The 19,743-nt window shown below is 42.2% G+C and overlaps 1 protein-coding gene and 1 long non-coding RNA gene across 3 annotated transcripts; one reads left to right on the forward strand and one right to left on the reverse strand.

The window, feature by feature from the left end:
• The first annotated feature begins 383 nt into the window (after positions 1-383).
• On the forward strand, positions 384-15,879 carry scn1bb (sodium channel, voltage-gated, type I, beta b). 2 transcript variants are annotated; one of them, XM_084131713.1, is made up of 7 exons: positions 384-524; positions 747-998; positions 4,390-4,556; positions 5,894-6,131; positions 9,811-9,952; positions 10,566-10,637; positions 11,759-15,879. In XM_084131713.1, exons 2-6 carry the CDS (start codon positions 944-946, stop codon positions 10,630-10,632), a joined length of 669 nt encoding a protein of 222 aa, XP_083987839.1. In that variant the 5' UTR covers positions 384-524; positions 747-943; the 3' UTR covers positions 10,633-10,637; positions 11,759-15,879. The 2 variants fall into 2 exon arrangements, with proteins under 2 accessions (XP_083987839.1, XP_083987840.1); XM_084131714.1 differs by having other exon boundaries at positions 391-524; positions 779-998.
• Positions 6,080-19,179, reverse strand: LOC311094021. Its single transcript, XR_014608517.1, has 3 exons — positions 19,119-19,179; positions 18,507-18,716; positions 6,080-6,212 (listed from the first exon to the last, which is right to left on the reverse strand). It is a non-coding gene; the product is annotated as an uncharacterized lncRNA (long non-coding RNA).
• Positions 19,180-19,743: the final 564 nt, after the last annotated feature.

Below are 19,743 nucleotides of genomic sequence, written 5' to 3' on the forward strand. Positions count from 1 at the left end.
CTGCAGTAAAAAGGATTAAAAACATCAAACATTAAAAATTATTTGCAATGCAATGAATGACGTTCACAACTCTGATAAACCATAATCAAATTATTAATATAATGTTAGTTAGCTAGATCTATCTGAATAACTGATTAGTAGAGAGCACGGTGATGCATGAAAGGTATTTTAATAGGTATTTAACTTTATGTTTATCATTATTTCAAAATTATATTGTGCTGTCAATAATTGTATTTGGTATTAAATGGGACCTAGTTTGAAGGGAAACCTCCTATTTATTATAGTTAATGATCATATTGTGTATTTGAGTGAGTCTTGAAGGGGCTGCACCTGCGGGGAGCGTCGTGACGTCACCGTGGGGTCAGGTTGCGTCGCGCGCGCGCGCGGCCCGGGATTTTTACCGCAGTGCATCAGAACTCAGCGTGAACGAGCCGCTCAGAATGGCGTTTAAACCCGACAGATCAGCGAGACCCGATCATGAACATCAGTCTATTGCTTGAGGATTATTACACGCGAGTCAGAAGGCAAGTTTCAGATCTGTGTGCATGATTACAGTGATGATGCGTTCATGATCAGTGATGGAAATATATTCATAAAGAATGTGCATGCGTAGCGCGCGTTTATTCAGATACATGTAAAACATGCACAGATATGAATGATGTAAACAGAGGAATGAGTGTAAACACTGATATCAGATGATTGTCTGTGTTTCTCTGGCGTGTTTTCACACACTAAACATCTTTCAGAGCCAAACTGATGCTGGTCTAGTGTTCTGCAGGAGTCCATCACATCAGCGGGACGGGGCCCTTCAGAACCTCAGAACATGAAGATCCGTCACTGTGGACTCTAGAGTCTCAGTCAGAAGCCCACGAGAGAGAGAGAGAGAGAGAGAGAGAGAGAGAGAGAGAGATCACAGTCGAGCTCAGTGTCTTCTGTGAGCATCATGGACATGTGTGTGAGACACCTGCTGCTCCTGTGTGTGTTCTTCATGATCTCAGGTTAGTCTGACCTGCAAGGGTCCGGGGCCCTTGGGGGCCTGCAAGTAAGTGACAGGTGTCCGGGGCCCTCGGGGAGTGACAGGGGTCCGGGACCCTCGGGGAGTGACAGGGGTCCGGGGCCCTCGGGGAGTGACAGGGGTCCGGGGCCCTTGGGGGCCGCAAGCAGGTGACTGGGGTCCGGGCCCTCAGGGAGTGACAGGGGTCCGGGGCCCTTGGGGGCCTGCAAGTAAGTGACAGGTGTCCGGGGCCCTCGGGGAGTGACAGGGGTCCGGGGCCCTCGGGGAGTGACAGGGGTCCGGGGCCCTCGGGGAGTGACAGGGGTCCGGGGCCCTCGGGGAGTGACAGGGGTCCGGGGCCCTTGGGGGCCGCAAGCAGGTGACAGGGGTCCGGGCCCTCAGGGAGTGAGAGTGGACTTATTTTTTAATAAAATATTTTTGTTTTTGTCTTACATTAAATATTGATTATCTTAATCATTTTAAAACCATATTTATTACTTTATTATTTATTTAAAACAATTTGTATTCACATTTATTTTAATCTTTTTGTCTCATTTAAAAATATTTTTTATGTTTTTTTAAATAATACTTTTGATGAAAATAAATACATATATAAAATCAGATGTAAATAAACAAACAAAAAATAATATTAATAATACATGTAATAGAAATTTATTAAAACAGAGTAATACAATTTTAAATAACACATAATATGACAGTATATGCAACGATGAAACATAATATAAACGGAATATTTCCAAGTAACAAATGTATTTATGAAATATATGAGATGTTGACAGTGTGAGTGTGGTCTTTCCTCATGAGTGTATGAGCTGCTGGAGTACGGAAGGCGAACGGGGCCAATAAGTCTAATGAGACAGCAGGTTAAACTGTGAACACGAGTAAAGGCCCTTTCACACCGGATGCGTAACGAAAAAGCGAATAGTTCGTGTGCGAATAGTTCGCGTCAAAACCCATCACATGAGCCGCGTAAACACGGTCTCTGTCTCTATCTTTGACGATTAGCTTTCTATCCCAAATGTAGTTTAGCCTGCTAGCCTACACAGCACAGGACTATACAACGACTAAAACTATCACACAACATACTCACACATACTCAAAATCGCGTCCAGTGTGAAAGGGCCTTAAAGTGTCTGTTTCATCGGTAAAGCCAATAGCCGCTGGATCTGAGGTTCTGGCCAGGGGCGGCGCTAGGGCTGGGCGAAGGGGGCTTAAAGGGATAGTTCACCCAAAAATGAAAATTCTATCATCATTTACTCACCCTCAAGTTGTTCCAAACCTGTATGAGTTTCTTTGTTCTGCTGAACACAAAGGAAGATATTTGGAAGAATGTTTGTAATCAACAGATCTCGGTCCCCATTGACTTCCATAGCAGGAAAAAAATATACTATGGTAGTCAATGGGGACCGAGATCTGTTTGGTTACAAACATTCTTCCTTTGTGTTCAGCAGAACAAAGAAACTCATACCGGTTTGGAACAACTTGAGGGTGAGTAAACAATGATAGAATTTTCATTTTTGGGTGAACTATCCCTTTAAGGCCCGAATGTTTTTAGTAAAGCCCCGAATATTTTGTTACCTTGTCTTTCTCATAGAGCAGGTTCCCGGACAGGGTTTACATTAAAGGAGACATATCATGCTTTTAAATCGTACCTTTTTACATATAAATCATACATTTGTAGTCTATATAAAGCGGAACTGCAATGCTTGGTTCTGAATTCCTCATTATTATAGCTCCACAGGCCCCTTTTCTACCCCTTTTCTGATGTGCGTCTGAGAGTAACTCGTTTTGGTGCGGTCTCTTTAAATACAACTGAGACACTTCATACCCCGCCCACACTCGGTTCAACTCCACCCCGTTCGGCCATTTTTGTAGTCTGATAGCAGAGATACGATTATCTAGCGGCACAGAAACGTTTTATTCACACGTTATTAACAAAATGTCAACAACGGAAGACTTGTCCAGCCAGCCTTACATGTTCGAGCCAGAGTCGGAGCCGGAGCGAGATGAAAATGAAGATGACGAACCTGCAGAACAACGTCTTCATATGGATGTATCGCAATGGTGTGTTACTGTATTTACACATGAAACTTTGGTCTTCCGACCTTTTACCACCGTGTCGATTTATTTTGATTAATATGTGCGAGGGAGAGAGAGCAAGACAGCGTCTAGTTTGGAGACGGTGAAGTCTTGTTTACACTTTCGCCTGGCTCTGAAGAGAGAGAGAGTGAGCGCGCGCGACCGGGGTCTCTCTCTCTGCTCGTTCTTTCAGTTAAACATGCGGCCTGTCCTACAGTCTATGGCCCTGTCACAAGCGCGGCAGTTCATCTACATTAGACGGTGTAATGAAGCGTGTGGGTTACTACATCCAACAACCGAACATTTTAACTTACCCTCTCATAACTTCTGCATCCTTTAGCTTGGATACAAAATTGCAGCGAGAAATAAAAATGGTGGATTGCTCGAAGTGTTGGGCCGGAAGTCAATGTCCTTATTTGGCAGTTCCGCTGCAAATACTGTGACGTAATAGTTCAAAAAACGTCATAGATAACAGAAAAATCAGAAAAGGTTGAAAAATATGACCAAAACAGAATATAAAGATATCAACGAAGCACCTGAAGAGAATAATTTCAACTTTTCTGTACTTCTAAACACTCCAAATATACAACAAAATGCATTTAAGGGCTAAAAAAGTGGATTTAGCATGATATGTCCCCTTTAAGACAGGAGTATGCCTTAATCTAGTTAATCGTGGATTTCTTTTCTTTTATTCCACAGCTGATGTGTGCAGTTTTTTTATTACTTGCATTCAAATAAATACTTGCATCTCTTGTTTAGTTTTAATTGCAGTCTTTTTCTTCTGCCATTCATGCTCGTCAGCTCCATGCAATCTTAAGCTTCTCTTGGTTCAGCTGCACACAGTCTGAACAGGTTTTTTGGCAGTTTGCTAATATTAAAGAGCCAGTCTAAGAGCCGTCTTAGAAGCTGACGACTTTTCTACCCTGAGAAAGAACATTAAACGAACAAGTTAAACGGCATGACAAATCATGACATAAGACTGACATCACTCACGAACAGATATAACGTCTGATGTTTGCATACGAGCATACCAGTATACATTACGACATCGCTCATGAATAAACATGACGTCTGATGTTTGCATACATATATACCAACTTACCATCGCGTCACATATGCAAATGTAGTCTCAAATACAATTTCATTGGCTGCAGTGCGTGTTATCGCGTTAACGCGGACAAATGGTGCGTGTTGGCGCGGTCAAAATTCACGCGTTTCGTTTAAAGACTTTTGTCCCCGATCGCCTTCCATACTAGTGAGATGTGTGTGAGCGTGACGCGTGTGTGTTTGTGCAGTGTCCGTGTGCAGCGGCGCATGCGCAGAGGTGGACTCGGACACGGAGGCCGTCGCAGGAAGAGCCTTCAAGCTCGGGTGCATTTCCTGCAAGATGCGCGGGGAAGTGGAAGCCACGGCCACCGTAGACTGGCACTTCCGGGCGCACGGACAGGACGAGTTCATCCATGTGAGCGTTTGATTAAACAATTAAACTAACTAAATAAATTTGATTAAAATAAGAAATGGTTTCAAATAAATTAATAATTGGCTTAAAATAATAGATTTAATTATAATGAATAAATTGATTAAAATAAATACTTAAATAATAAGTGGATACATTAACTATAATAAAATAAACTAAATTGTTTGTACACAAATATTTTTTTTTATAAAATAATAAATGGTTTAAAGTGAATAATTGATTTATATTAATAGATTAAATTATAATGAATGAATTGATTAAAATAAATACTTAAATAATGAATGAATACACTCAATGTAAATAAATTAAAGTAAACACAATTTTATGAACACAAATAAATCAGAATCAGAAGATTTATTGTCATTGTCCAAAACTGAACAATGAAATTTCTTGGCAGCAGTTCACCCAATAAACAGAATCTAAATATAAAATACAAGAAAATAAATGGTAAAACAATACCATAATAAATGGTAACAATTGATTAAAATAATGAACTGTTTAAAATAAATTACTAATTAATTAAAATTAATTATAAAATTATTTTATTAAAAGAATTATTACAATAAATACAAATTGATTTAAATAAATAATACATGAATACATTTAATGTAAAAACTGATTAAAATAAACAAGATTTTTTGTTAAAAAAAAACAAAAATATTTTTCTAATTGATTAAAAATAATAAATTGATTAAATAAATTAATTTAAATGTATAAATCTAATTAAAATAAATAAGTTGATTCAAATAAATAAATTAGATTCAAATCACTAAATACAAAGGGATTTAAATGAATAATGAATACATTTAATGTAACAGATTTAAATAAACAGAATTTTAAATAAATAAACACATTTTTATTTATTTAAACAATTAAAACGATTAAAAGAAATTAATACAAATTCAAAAACAAATAATACATTTGATTAAAATGTATTAAAATAAATACAATTCAATTCATGAAAATCAATAGATTAACAAAAACGTATTAACACAAATAAATAAAACATGATTTAAAAAAATACATTAAATGTGTTTAAATAAATAAATACAAAAAATTTATACATTTGACTAAAATAAATCTATTAAAATAGACTTGATAAAAATGTATTTAAATAAATAACACATCTAACAGTACCGTAGACAAGAATGCAATGATGAAACATACCGGTAATGATATTATACACAAATTTACAATATTAATTTTTAATTTATTTATTTGGACGTTATACATTAAAATATTCAATGTCAACGCAAATGTGGGTGTGTTTTTCGGAGGACTTGTAATATAGACGGTGATTTTGAAGTTTGTGTGGTGGACAGATTTACAGCTACGACGGAGAGGAGTCGAACATCATCGACGAGCGTTTTCAGGACCGGATGGAGTGGCACGGCAGCAAGAAAACCTTCGACCTTCAGGACGCGTCCGTCGACATCCTGAACGTGACCTTCAACGACTCGGGCGATTACCAATGCACCTTCAACCGGATCCTCAGCTACGAGCACTATGAGTACTCCACCATCGTCAGCAAACTGGTCCACCTCACCGTCGTGGCCAAAGGTATGGGGTTTACCATGGTGAAATCACTGTTATGCATGACTTACAGCGGCTGCCACTGTTTTAGGGCCATTCCATGTTTTTCTGGTGAAAGAAATACATAAATGAAGAAAAAAAGTAAATACACACAACTAAATACAAGTATCTTCATGAGCACAACCAATGGAAATGGGTCAAATTCAGCAATCTGCTCATGGAGCCACATTCAGATCCTCATATCTCTAAAAGTGAGCTATTGTCACGTTTTGGTTTTGTCTTTGTCATGTTTCTGTGTCTTGTCATGTGATTACCTGTTTGCTATGTGATCCTGCCATGTGTCTTGTCAGTGGTTTATTGTCTGATCATTGTTCACAGGTGTCCCTTGTCCTGTCATTAGTGTATTTAAGCCCTCATGTTTGTCATGTGTCTTTGTATTGTATTTTGTTTGTTTGTGTAACTGCTGTCGGTGAGTCTCGTGGTTCATGTTTTGCCATGCCATGCCAAGTCTTTGTTTTGTATTTTGTTTTATATTTTGGATCATTGAATAAACTGCACTTGGGTTCTCCAAACTTGCCTCCAGTGGATCACCACGTTACAGAATATAAGACCCTTACAATGAACCCAGCAGTTGCCCTCCTAAATCTACGGCAGGGGAATCATCACCTGGAAACACATGTTTTTGTGGACTCAGTCATCAGGTGGATTTTAATGACGTTGCTTTGAAAGACATTTTTCGGGTTAATCTGAATGAGCCCATTCGCTCCCTGCTTCCTGAGGGAAAGATCCACTGGTCCTTGGCAGAATACATAGACTATGCCTTGTTGTTAAGTGGCTCATCGTTTACTGTGGGTTTTGCGGATGAGGAGCCCCGCAACCCCACAGTACCGCCAAGTCTGAGTCTCTTCACGTCATGCCTGTCAAGTCTGAGTCTCTTCACGTCATGCCTGTCAAGTCTGAGTCTCTTCACGTCATGCCTGTCAAGTCTGAGTCTCTTCACGTCAAGCCTGTCAAGTCTGTCAAGTCTGAGTCTCTTCACGACATGCCTGTCAAGTCTGAGTCTCTTCACGACATGCATGCCAAGTCTGAGTCTCTTCACGACATGCCTGTCAAGTCTGAGTCTCTTCACGACATGCCTGTCAAGTCTGAGTCTCTTCACGTCAAGCCTGTCAAGTCTGTCAAGTCTGAGTCTCTTCACGACATGCCTGTCAAGTCTGAGTCTCTTCACGACATGCATGCCAAGTCTGAGTCTCTTCACGACATGCCTGTCAAGTCTGAGTCTCTTCACGACATGCCTGTCAAGTCTGAGTCTCTTCACGTCAGGCCTGTCAAGTCTGAGTCTCTTCACGTCAGGCCTGTCAAGTCTGAGTCTCTTCACGACATGCATGTCAAGTCTGAGTCTCTTCACGACATGCCTGTCAAGTCTGAGTCTCTTCACGACATGCATGCCAAGTCTGAGTCTCTTCACGACATGCATGCCAAGTCTGAGTCTCTTCACGACATGCATGCCAAGTCTGAGTCTCTTCACGACATGCATGCCAAGTCTGAGTCTCTTCACGACATGCATGCCAAGTCTGAGTCTCTTCACGTCAGGCCTGCCAAGTCTGAGTCTCTTCACGACATGCATGCCAAGTCTGAGTCTCTTCACGTCAGGTCTGCCAAGTCTGAGTCTCTTCATGACATGCATGCCAAGTCTGAGTCTCTTCACGTCAGGCCTGCCAAGTCTGAGTCTCTTCACGACATGCATGCCAAGTCTGAGTCTCTTCACGTCAGGCCTGCCAAGTCTGAGTCTCTTCACGACATGCCTGTCAAGTCTGAGTCTCTTCACGTCATGCCTGTCAAGTCTGAGTCTCTTCACGACATGCCTGTCAAGTCTGAGTCTCTTCACGTCATGCCTGTCAAGTCTGTCAAATCTGTCAAGTCTGAGTCTCTTCACGACAGGCCTGTCAAGTCTGAGTCTCTTCACGTCATGTCTGCCGAACCTGTGTCTTTGGACATGATGGCCACCACGCCTGAGTCAGCTCTGGAAGATGCAGCGCTGATCATAGTGGCCACAGCTATTTTGTGTGTGTGGGCAGCACACACATCAGCTACAACCTGTGAGCCCTCTGTCAAGATGGCCGCCGCCACGCCAGACTCTCATCACAAGATGGCGACATGCCCGTTCCTGTGGGTCCCTTGATAGGGCCATGGAGGCAGCGCCTCTATAGCCCCCTGAACTGTCAGATCTGCCCTGGCCCCCTGAACTGTTGATGGAGGCTTCATAGCCTGCCAGGTCCGCCCACGCTATGCCATGTCCCATGTCCCATGCCACGTCCCAGGGGACCTGCACAGGCCTGGCCCACCATCCATCCCACAAAACCTCCTTGGTTTTGGGGATGGTCTCTTGTTTCATGTTTTGCCATGCCATCCCATGTCAAGTCTTTGTTTTGTATTTTGTTTTATATTTTGGATCTTTGAATAAACTGCACTTGGGTTCTACAAACTTGCCTCCAGTGGATCACCACGTTACAGGTATATAGAGCCTTAAATTAGAAGCAAAAAGAAAAGTTTAAGAACCAACATCTAAAAGGACATTGAGATATCTTTAATACTTCTTGAGTTATAAGCACACAAACTTCGGAAAAAGACTATTTTTGTCTCTCAGACCGGTTTGTTCTATGCGATTGGTTTAATGGAGGGAAACCAGATATATTTCTAGTTTCAACATTATTTGTTCTTCAGACATTCCTCTTTAAATGCAGCCGGTATCAGTAATCAAGTACAAGTATCTACTTTATGCAAAGTGTCCAACATTTGGTTTTCACAAATTTAACAATTTACTCCTGGAGCCGCATTGAGATCCTCATATCTGTAGAACTGAACCATATAGAGCCTTGAAAATTAAGATACCAAAAGAACAGTTTGTTAAGAACCAACATATAAAAGGACATTGAGATCTGTAATCCTTCTTGAGTTACAGACACACAAACTTTGGAAAAAAACATAAGTGCTTTTTTCTCATCTTTGAGCCGTCACGTCACCGTTGGCATATAATGCAACAAAGATTGATCAGGGCTCAACATTAACGCTTGTCCCGACCGGACAAGTAGCCTGATTAAAACGTCAATAACTAGTGAATCACTAAAACGAGAGAATGGTTCTGATTTTATTACATTTATTGTAAGTTGCAAACGATAGTGTATAATAAATATATTAGCCTACTGACATTAACAAGGTTGCGCTGTTGAGGCTCGGTCTTTAAAGGTGTAGATATTACAATATGCAGATTTAAATACATCAAAGCTGATTGAACACTGATGAGAATATTGTTAGACACACACACACACACACACACACACTCACAAAATAATCCAGACAAGCAACTTTTTTACTTGGACAAGTGAATGACAGATTTACTTGTCCGAAGGACAAGCACATGAAAAGGCTTAATGTCGAGCCCTGTTGATAGTCAACATATTTTACTAATAGAGCCACTGATCTCTGTGTAAAACTAAAATCACCAAGCTGCCGTCTTTCTGAAGCCATTTTCCCCCTCCTGTAACTTGGCTCCGAATCACAGATGAAAATTGAGAATTGACGCCCCTCTACAAAACAGATTACTACGTAAATATACATGCATGGCATTTCATATTTGAATTTCATCCCTATTTATGTTTGTCTTTCTTCAGAAAATATATTAACAAAATATGTGTGTGTGTGTCAGCCACGCGCGGGACAGCTTCCATCGTGTCGGAGGTGATGATGTACGTGACGATCATCGGGCTGCAGCTCTGGCTATTGGTGGAGATGATCTACTGTTACAGGAAGATCGCGGCGGCGGGAGAAGAAGCTCTGAGAGCCAGCGCGTGAGTATCTGCAGTCTAGGGCCCCTATCATACAGCCAGTGCAAAGCAGCGTCAGGCGCGACCGCGCAAGTGTGTTTGGCTAGTTTCAGCCTGACGCAGTTTTCATTTTCACGTCCTGCGCCACGTTGTTTAAATAGCGAATGTATTTGCTCCATCTGTGGCCCATGGGCTGCTGGTCTGAGAACGAGTGTGTGTTCCGGCGCATTGTTGGACCGTTGCTATTTTGAGGAAACTGAAATACACTGAGCCATTGACCAACTGAAACCTGCTCTAAAGTCAATGGCACAGATTTTATTTTGTTATTTAAAGCGCAAGTAATGTACGCCTATAGGCGGGTCCACAACGCACTACACTCTGATTATTGCACACACACGCACACACATACACTCTGCTTATTACACACACAGGGACACGCAGCAGCACACAATATGCCAAATATGAAAAATAAAAGGATTACAATGTAAAAGATTATTATTGTGTACATAAAGATATGGTGAATCCGGCTTGTCCCATAGATGGTGCGCTTTAACCTCACGCTCTCGTCGCGTTATTGTTGCAGAAGCAAAGACTTAAACCTGAACTCATCATGTTGCGTTTGTGGTCTGTGTTGCAGCGCGGAGTATTTAGCCATCGCATCTGAGGGCAAAGACAACTGCACCGGTGTGCAGGTCGCAGAATAACACAGGTGAGATAACTAGCAGCGACGGGCCTGTTTACGCCACACACAAACACAACTTATGCTGGCTTGACAAAGCCTTGTCTGAAAGCTTCCTAGCTTGTTGTTAGCATTTTGCTAACATGAATTAGCATGTTGCTAACATGATTTGCCATTCTGTTATCATGTTATAACATATTAACATGTATGTATTAACATGTTGCTAATGTTTTAGCACATTGCTAGCATGAATTGGCATGTTGCTGTCATGAATTAGCACATTTCTTGTTCATGCTGCTCGCATTTTTCAACATGCTGCTACCGTGTTTTAGCACATTGCTAACATGTTTTAGCATGTTCAACATTTCTGCCGTGATCAGTAACGTTAGTCCTGTCGCTCCGGAGACTGTAAGCTGGATCACAAACAGTACAGATCCATCCTCGAGTAACAACGGGAGTAAATGAAGACTGCTATGTTCATTCTTACATCCATAAACAACACACCTTAATCGCTTAGGAGACATTCTTGTCTACAGCTGCTCAAGTGTCGAACAATGGTGGACTCTGTGTACAGCTCACTCAGGGCGGGTCTAGGCTCAAACTGAAGTGTCACTCAACAGTCGTGGGAGGGGCCTGTGCAATTCTACGTCACATTACGCCGAATCTGAGAACAGCTCATTCTGAGACAGTGCTTATGATTTATTGAGATTGTAAAAAAGCACTGGGTGGATTTTTATCATTCTAGGGTGGTTTTGCTCACACACTGCCAACACACATTTATGTTCAAACACCATGTAAAAGTGAATTTTGCATAATAGGTGCCCTTTAACGTTAAGGTAACATTACATTGTATCATTCTTTGATCATTTTGGGAACGTCACTTTTGAATGTTCTCTGAATGTCTAAACCAAGAAACATTTAAAAAACGCTAGACAAACATCCGACTAAAACATTTCAGAGAAAACGCTCCGTGATCGATGTATAATAATGTTTTTGTGCTAGTGTTTAGAGAACATTATTAAAGATCAGATAACTGAACGAACGTTCTATTTTGTTACTGTAAGAACGCTTGTTCGTAGTTTCGAGAGAATGTTAGCACTCGCTCCAGAACAGAAACGCTGCTGATTCACACGTTGTTCTGGTTTCTGCAGGTTTTTCCCAGGAGCCTCTCCTGAACTGCTGTCACTCACTCCTGTTTTATCTGCTGTTGTTCCTGGCGATCGATCCTCCGTTCCGCATGATTCCTCACGCTATGCATGAACCGAACGCTCATCCCGAGAACTCACTGCATTATTCCCCCTCGCTCATAGACAAACGCAGTACTATGAGTTTGCACTAGAGGTCAGTAAAGAGCAAGGAATCTCTGCTGATCGAGGCCAAACAAACACACACACACACTCACAGACACACACATACTCACTCACTCACTCTCACACACACACACTCACAGACACACACACTCTCACACACACACAAACTTACACACACACTCACACACACAGACACATATAGATATATTATAGTGACTGTAAGATGATCTGGAAGCCGAACTCCATGCACTGCTGAAACTGCATGAGTAAAAAAGAGAATCTGAAGAAACTTCCTTTATATACGTAATAATAATTCATGATCCTGATAGAGTTTATCAATCATATCTGTATAATGTGGTGCAATATGACAATAAACGTCTCGGTTACGTATGTAACCCTCGTTCCCTGAAGGAAGAAACGGAGACGTAGTCGACTGATTGGGATCACGCTTCGGGAGCCTGTCATCTTCATCTTATCACTGTCATCTTCATCTTATCCCGAAGTGCGGGTATAAACACAGAAGCAGATGCACGCACCACATGTTTTTCGCTGAGGAGCCGTGTGGACCCCGGAGTCAGCGGTGGTCCAGCAATAATGGCGATGGGACTACGTCTCCGTTCCTTCCTTCAGGGAACGAGGGTTACATACGTAACCGAGACGTTCCCTTTCAGTTCACGTTCGACGTACTGACTGATTGGGATCCCCATTAAAACGCCACTAGTGCTGCCACCTTCCAGTGCCTAGACAAAAGCCTTCTGATTTCCCCTGCATTATTGAGGCATCGTGATGTGCGGCAATAGAGGCAACATACACTTTGAGGGTGGAGGGAGACAGCCCTCGCTCCCCCGCTGTGTGCCAGCGCATCCGTGCCGAGGGTCCCCTCAGTCAGGGAGTAAAACAACTGGCAATGGGACGAGTCCGGAGAGGCAAAGAGATCGATCTGTGTGGCCCCGAAGTGGTCCCAGATCAGCTGGACCGCCTGGGGATGGAGTCTCCACTCTCCCTGGGCTACAGGCTGTCGTGAGAGCTCGTCGGCGGCACAATTGAGCAGGCCGGGAATGTAAGTGGCACGGCCCAGCCGGTGTTGGAGGCATCTGTGGAGACCACAACATGCCTGGACACTTGTTCTAGGGGCACTCCGGCCCGGAGAAACGAAGGGTCTGATCATGGGCTGAGGGTTTGGCGGCAGGCTGGGGTGATTGTCACACGGAGTGTGCCGCTCTGCTACGCACACCTCGGGACTCTGCCGTGATATGCCCCAGGAGCCCCTGAAAAGGTTTTAGTGGGACCACTTTTCTGCTCTTGACAGTATTCAGGCAGTTCAGCACTGATCGGACACGTTCCTCTGTGAGACGAGTCCAGCTCCATACTGAGAAAAGAGATCCTCTACACGGAGGCGAGTTTGCTTGTTTCCCAGTTGACCCGAAGACCCAACTGGCTGATATGTTGGAGCAACAAGTCCCTGTGTTCGCACAACTGCTGCGGAGACTTAGCCAGTATCAGCCAGTCGTAGAGATAGTTGAGAATACAAACACCGAAGTGTAACAAACACTGCTGAACTTGGGCTGACGCCAGCCGAACTGAATCGTATAGCGAGTCTGAGCTGGACCGGTTGGGACGCACTCTCCAGGCTTCCACGAACCAGGCCAGGGGAACCAGAGGCACCACAGACGTACCCAAGGTGGGGGAGTGAGATGGAGGACAGGGACCCAGCTCGGAAGGCCCCGGGGCGACCCGAAGTGGGGTCTGAGTGTGCGGTGCAACACTTACCTGTCTCCACGGGTCGGCAGGGGGGTGCGTAAGAAGGCGTTTGACCGGGTCCTCAAACCACACCCAGCTGCCGGCTGGTGATACAAGAGGGGGCTGAGGGGTGCAAGGCTTTACAGGGTCACACACTGCCAGTCTGGCCCTCTTGGGAACCAGGAACAGAGGAGTTTGCGCTTCGGGGACAATTCGGGTACCGCTGGACTCTGGGGAGCCAACGCTCCGCCCCGAAGCGCGGGTATAAACACAGAAGCAGATGCACGCACCACTTGTTTTTCGCTGAGGAGCCGCGTGGACCCCAGAGTCAGTTGTGGTCCAGCAATAGTGGCGACGGGACTACATCTCCGTTCCTTCCTTCAGGGAACGAGGGTTACATACGTAACTGAGGCGTTCCCTTTCAGTTCACGTTCGATGTACCGACTGATTGGGATCCCCATTAAAACGCCACTAGTGCTGCCACCCTCCAGTGCCTAGACAAAAGCCTTCTGATCACCCTGCATTATTGTGGCATCGTGATGTGCGGCAATAGAGGAAACATACATTTTTAGGGTTGAGGGAGACAGCACTCGCTTCCCTCGCTGTGTGCCAGCGCATCCGTGTCGAGGGTCCCCTCAGTCAGGGAGTAAAACAACTGGCAATGGGACGAGTCCGGAGAGGCAAAGAGATTGATCTGTGTGGCCCCGAAGTGGTCCCAGATCAGCCGCTCCTGGACCACTAAGGTGGACATCGCCAGACCGATCGCGCAAGCCGCCACGGCCGTGCCCCGGAGGGCAAGGTCGGTTGCGGTGCGGAGCTCACCTATGAGTACACGGTCTGGGCTACCCTTGTGCATGTCCATGAGTGCCTTGGCCTGGGGGACCTGTAGCAATGCCATGGCATGCAGGGAGGAAGCAGCTTGCCCACAGGCTTTGTAAGCCCTGACTGTGAGAACGGACGAGAACTCACAGGCCTTAGAGGGGAGACGAGGATCCCCCTTCCATGAGGTAGCGGTCGTCGGACACAGGTGCACCATTCACCATTCCTCCGTCAAGGGTAGTGAGTGGGGAGGAGCTACTCGGGCAGTTTCTGGCAGAGAAAGGTGCCTTCCACGACCTGGTAAGCTCTTCATGCACTTTGGGAAAGAAAATCGCTGGGGCGGCGGTATGAGAACCAGCCCGGCCCGCCCCGAGAAACCAATCATCCAACCGAGACGGTTCGGGACACGGTGGAGGATTCCACACAAGCCTGAGCGCCTCGACGGCTAGTTTCAGCATAGCTGACATCTCTGGATCCGGCTCAGGCAACATTACTCTCCCCGAAAGGGGTAACGCAGCCGAGTCATCATCTCCAGAGCTCAGCTCACCCTCCGATGCTGCAATCGGCATTCTGTCCTCTGGAGGGGCCCCGAATGAAACGGCTGGTCGGTCCATTACAGAGGGACCAGCGTGCTCAGCGAGGGGCTCCACCAGCTGCGGTGTAGTAGAGGAGTGAGGGGCCCACAGGGATTGGTTACCGGGTGGGGAAGCCGCATGAAGGCGAGTCTCGATCTTAGCACCGTGATAGTCATGTTCCTGCAATGAGAACACAAAAGCTGCTTCAGCGTGCAGGAGCGCAAGATGCAAATCTCACACGCCAATGTGCATTGGCTCATTTTATCAATACTCGAAGATGACAGACTCCCTGAGCGTGATCCCAATCAGGCGGTACGTCGACTACGTCGAACGTGACCGAACTGAAAGGGAACCCTAGTTCTCCAATGTAGCAGAATTATGTTGTAGGAGCGTTAAAACACGGAACGTCTCAGTGCAGACGATCCATTCACAGGCCTGCGTTTCTGCTCATGTGACGTTCAGTGAGAGAGAGAGAGAGAGAGAATGTAAATTAAACGAGTTGAAATGAATCTTGTTGACTGTTTGATTTTGTGTTTGTTCACATTATTAATGCATCAATCGACAGGAACGATGAACGATACTTTTTGTCATAAAGTCAAACATGACAGGACGCAAAACCAAACTACATGAAATATAATTTAGCATAACATAATATTTCTTAATGAGCATTATACTGACAAAACTGAAAAATTATTTATATTAATACTGTTATGATTTCCTATGTTTTTGCATATTTTCTGTAAGCATGAAATAGTCTGTTTTACACAAGATTGTATCAATGTTTATGATTATTGACTTGCCGAATTAAACCTGCTTTTTTTTTAAACATTCTGTGCCGTTTCACTGTAGTTTGAGTGAAGTTTGTGTAAAATACTATTTAGTTTCTATTGTTTCATCATTTCAATATTTTCTGCTCACTTTACTTCTGTACTGTAATCATTTTTAGACTTTATTTCAAACAAGTTGTATTTATTTTTATCAACTTATTTATTAAATCTTCTTTTATTTATTCATTTTAATCCAGTGCTTTTCTTTAGTTATTTATTTGTTAGCATAAAATGTTTTTATTTTAATTCATTTATCTTTTTTATTTAAAACTATTAAATTATTTTAATCAAATTTTATTGTTTTTATCAATGTATTTATTTTAATCAAATAAATGTATATATTTTATCATATTTATTTATTTACATCTAATTTTATTTATTTTATTAATGTTTATTTTTCTCAATTTTAATTAATTAATTAATTTATTTATTTATTTATTTATTATTGTTATATTTTATGATGTATTTTTACAGTTCTTCTCTAGACTTGCGGCCACAAATATCACTCTGAATCCTGCGAGTCTTAAACACACGTGAATGACATCATCATCCTCCAGGAAGTGACACTGACATCATCATCCTCCAGGAAGTGATGTGGTTTTGGAGGGAAAACAGCAGCACAAACACTGCTGTTATTTGAGGAATTCTGGGATGTTTTGTGGTGGTTGTTGATTTGTGACACTTTAATATTCCAGTAGTTTCATAGAAAACTGAATTTCAGCTCAAAATTACTTTCAACCTTTTGGATTCTATTAGATAATGAAGATGATGATGAAGATGAAGATGATGATGATGTTTCTGCAGCAGTTTTCAGACACTAGGAGTGGCATTTTATTTGAATTACATATTTACATAAATATACATTATAGTTTGTTATGATTATAATAATGATAAAATAATATAATATATAATAATTAAAATAATGAAATCAAATAATTATAAATTGAAAACATTTTCAGAATATTCAAAAACTGAATAATAATAATATTTAATTGCAATAATTAAATAATATATTTATAAATACATTTTATTTTACAGTAACTACGAATGGCATTTTAATTTAATGTTTATATAAATATATAGTTAGTTATAATAATATAATAATATTTCATTAAGATAAGTGCAATTCCACTAATGTCAACATACTGTTCGAGTCTATTTAAAAGAATGTTGTGGTCAATAGTGTCAAATGCAGCACTAAGATCGAGTAACACTAATAGAGAGATACTCAACTCAACTTTTATTCATAAAGCACTTTCAAAACCATTAGAATGGACCAAAGTGCTGTCCATAAGTAGGCTAATCAATAACTCTAAAATACATACAAACATTAAGTTACATTAAAACAAGACACAAGAGAATCAAACAACAAATCACTCACAGTTCTCAGACCTAATCAAACGCCTAAGGCTTGATTGAATAAATAAGTCTTCAATTCCTTTTTAATACATCCACGATCGGATGATAAGAGCAGATCATGTGTGACTCTAACGAGAGCTGTCTCAGTACTATGGTACGGTCTAAATCCGGACTGGAAATCCTCAGATATCATTTCTTTCTAGAAAGGAACACAGTTGTGAGGATACCGCCTTTTCTAGTGTCTTTGACAGAAAAGGTAGATTCGAGATCGGCCTGTAATTGACTAATTCTGTAGGATCAAGTTGCGTTTTTTATCAAGCGGTTTAATCATAACCAGCTTAAAGGTTTTTGGTACGTATCCTAGAGACAAAGACGAATTAATGATATTAAGAAGAGGATCTGTGACCTCTGGAAGCATCTCTTTCAGTAGCTTAGTCGGTATAGGGTCTAACATACATGTTGTAGATTTAGATGATTTAACGAGTTTAGTAAATTCTTCCTCTTCTATAGCAACGAATGAATCAAAGTTTCCCTCAGGGAGACTACAATGCACTGCCTGATGCGATACTGTAGTAGACGGTTGCATAGTTATAATTTTCTCCCTTATATTATCAATCTTATAAGTGAAGAAGTTCATAAAGTCATTACTGCTGTGCTGCTTGGAAACTTCTGGATAGAAAGATATGGATGGATGGAAATGGAATTCTGAAAAACGTAACATTTGTACTAACGTTTTGAGAGCATCAAACTTACATTTTAAGAACGTTAAAACATCATTTTAAGATTTGCTATGCTAATATTACAGAACGTTACATTATTTTTTATTTTTTACAGACTTAATCAGGACGACTTTGTCTCCACCCAGATCACTAAAATATGTTCTAATAAAAGGTTTGCAAGCGTTCCCATTATAAAAAACCCCCCGTTATTTTCGAATGTTGTGTGAACGTTCAAAATGTTCTGTTGTTAAAATGCTATGCTAATGTTATGGGAACATTCCTTTTTTGCAAACTTTATCAGGACGACGTTCTAAAACAAGTAGCAACATTTTAAAAATCGAATTCTGAAAAACGTTCCATTTGTGCTAACGTCATATCTTTGAACGAGCGTTCTATTACCGTTACTGGGAGAACTTTAAGAGAACCTTGTTAGAACGTTTGCTGGGCAGGTCGCGAGAAATCATTCAAAGTTTAACATCAAACAGACATTAATATGCAGATGAGAGGGTTTGTATGTGTGTGTGATGACATCAGTTCCACACACACTCACCTGGTCATGGAAGTACGGGGAGGATGCGGCCAGCACACACCTGTGCGCGCGGAACACGTGACCCTGCACCTGTATGGACAGGTCACACAGCTGACCCTCCTCGCGCTGCCGGTTCAGGTTCTCCAGAACCGCGGCGCGCGCGCTCGGGAAGCACACCTGCAGAACCGGGCCCGGGGGCGCGCTCGCGCGACCAAGGATCTGCTCCATCTACTTTAACGCAAAGTTGAGATGTTGTGGCCCAGAGAGAAAAAAACAATAGGTGTCGGAGGATGCACGAGAGACGAGATGGCGTATTTTCCCCGTGTTTAATAAAATTACTCAAACGTCACACTCGTCCACATACATGGGGATCGAGTGAGAAAAAGTATACAAACAAACATCCAACTCTGGTCACAAATATAATACATAAAATAAAGAGTACAAAGGTCGGTAGAGCGGTTATCTCTTCTCCTCACCTGTCAAATCTATTACTGACACTCATGCGGCAAAGATCGGCGCGATTCAACCGGTCGACACACAATCTGCGAGTTTAACCACCGTGTGTATAATATATATGTTGATTATGATCCCTTGATCGGTTAAAATGAAATTTGAATGTGTTTATAATCTCACCTGCGTTCACTGTGATGGAGGTCCGCTGCGGAAGAGAGAGACACGCCCCCTCTCCGAGACCCCGCCCCTTTTAAAACACAGTGCTTATATAATTCATATTCTTCATAAATTCTTTGGTTGTGTGTGTGTGTGTGTGTGTGTGTGTGTGTGTGTGTGTGTGTGTGTGTTCACAGTGATAACGACAAAGTATTGTTTGATTCTATTAGTGTCTCACATGAATGAAATGAAATGGCTAAATAAATATATAGAATAGAATAGAATAGAATAGAATAGAATAGAATAGAATAGAATCGTCCATGTGACAGCTACTGTAAGCCAATCCTGCTACAAAGGATGTCGGATTCATGAATATCAATTACGTGACGCCACATGACGTCCTTGTGCGTGCCCTTATCAATATTCATGAGCTGAGCAGTACCGCAGTCCGCGCGCGCCCCCTGCTGTCTGACTGAACTCACAAACCTGCAGTAAAAAGGATTAAAAACATCAAACATTAAAAATTATTTGCAATGCAATGAAGAATGACGTTCACAACTCTGATAAACCATAATCAAATTATTAATATAATGTTAGTTAGCTAGATCTATCTGAATAACTGATTAGTAGAGAGCACGGTGATGCATGA

The sequence above is a fragment of the Abramis brama genome, assembly GCF_963993115.1.
Source record: "Abramis brama genome assembly, chromosome: 12".
NCBI classification, from domain to species: domain Eukaryota; kingdom Metazoa; phylum Chordata; class Actinopteri; order Cypriniformes; family Leuciscidae; genus Abramis; species Abramis brama.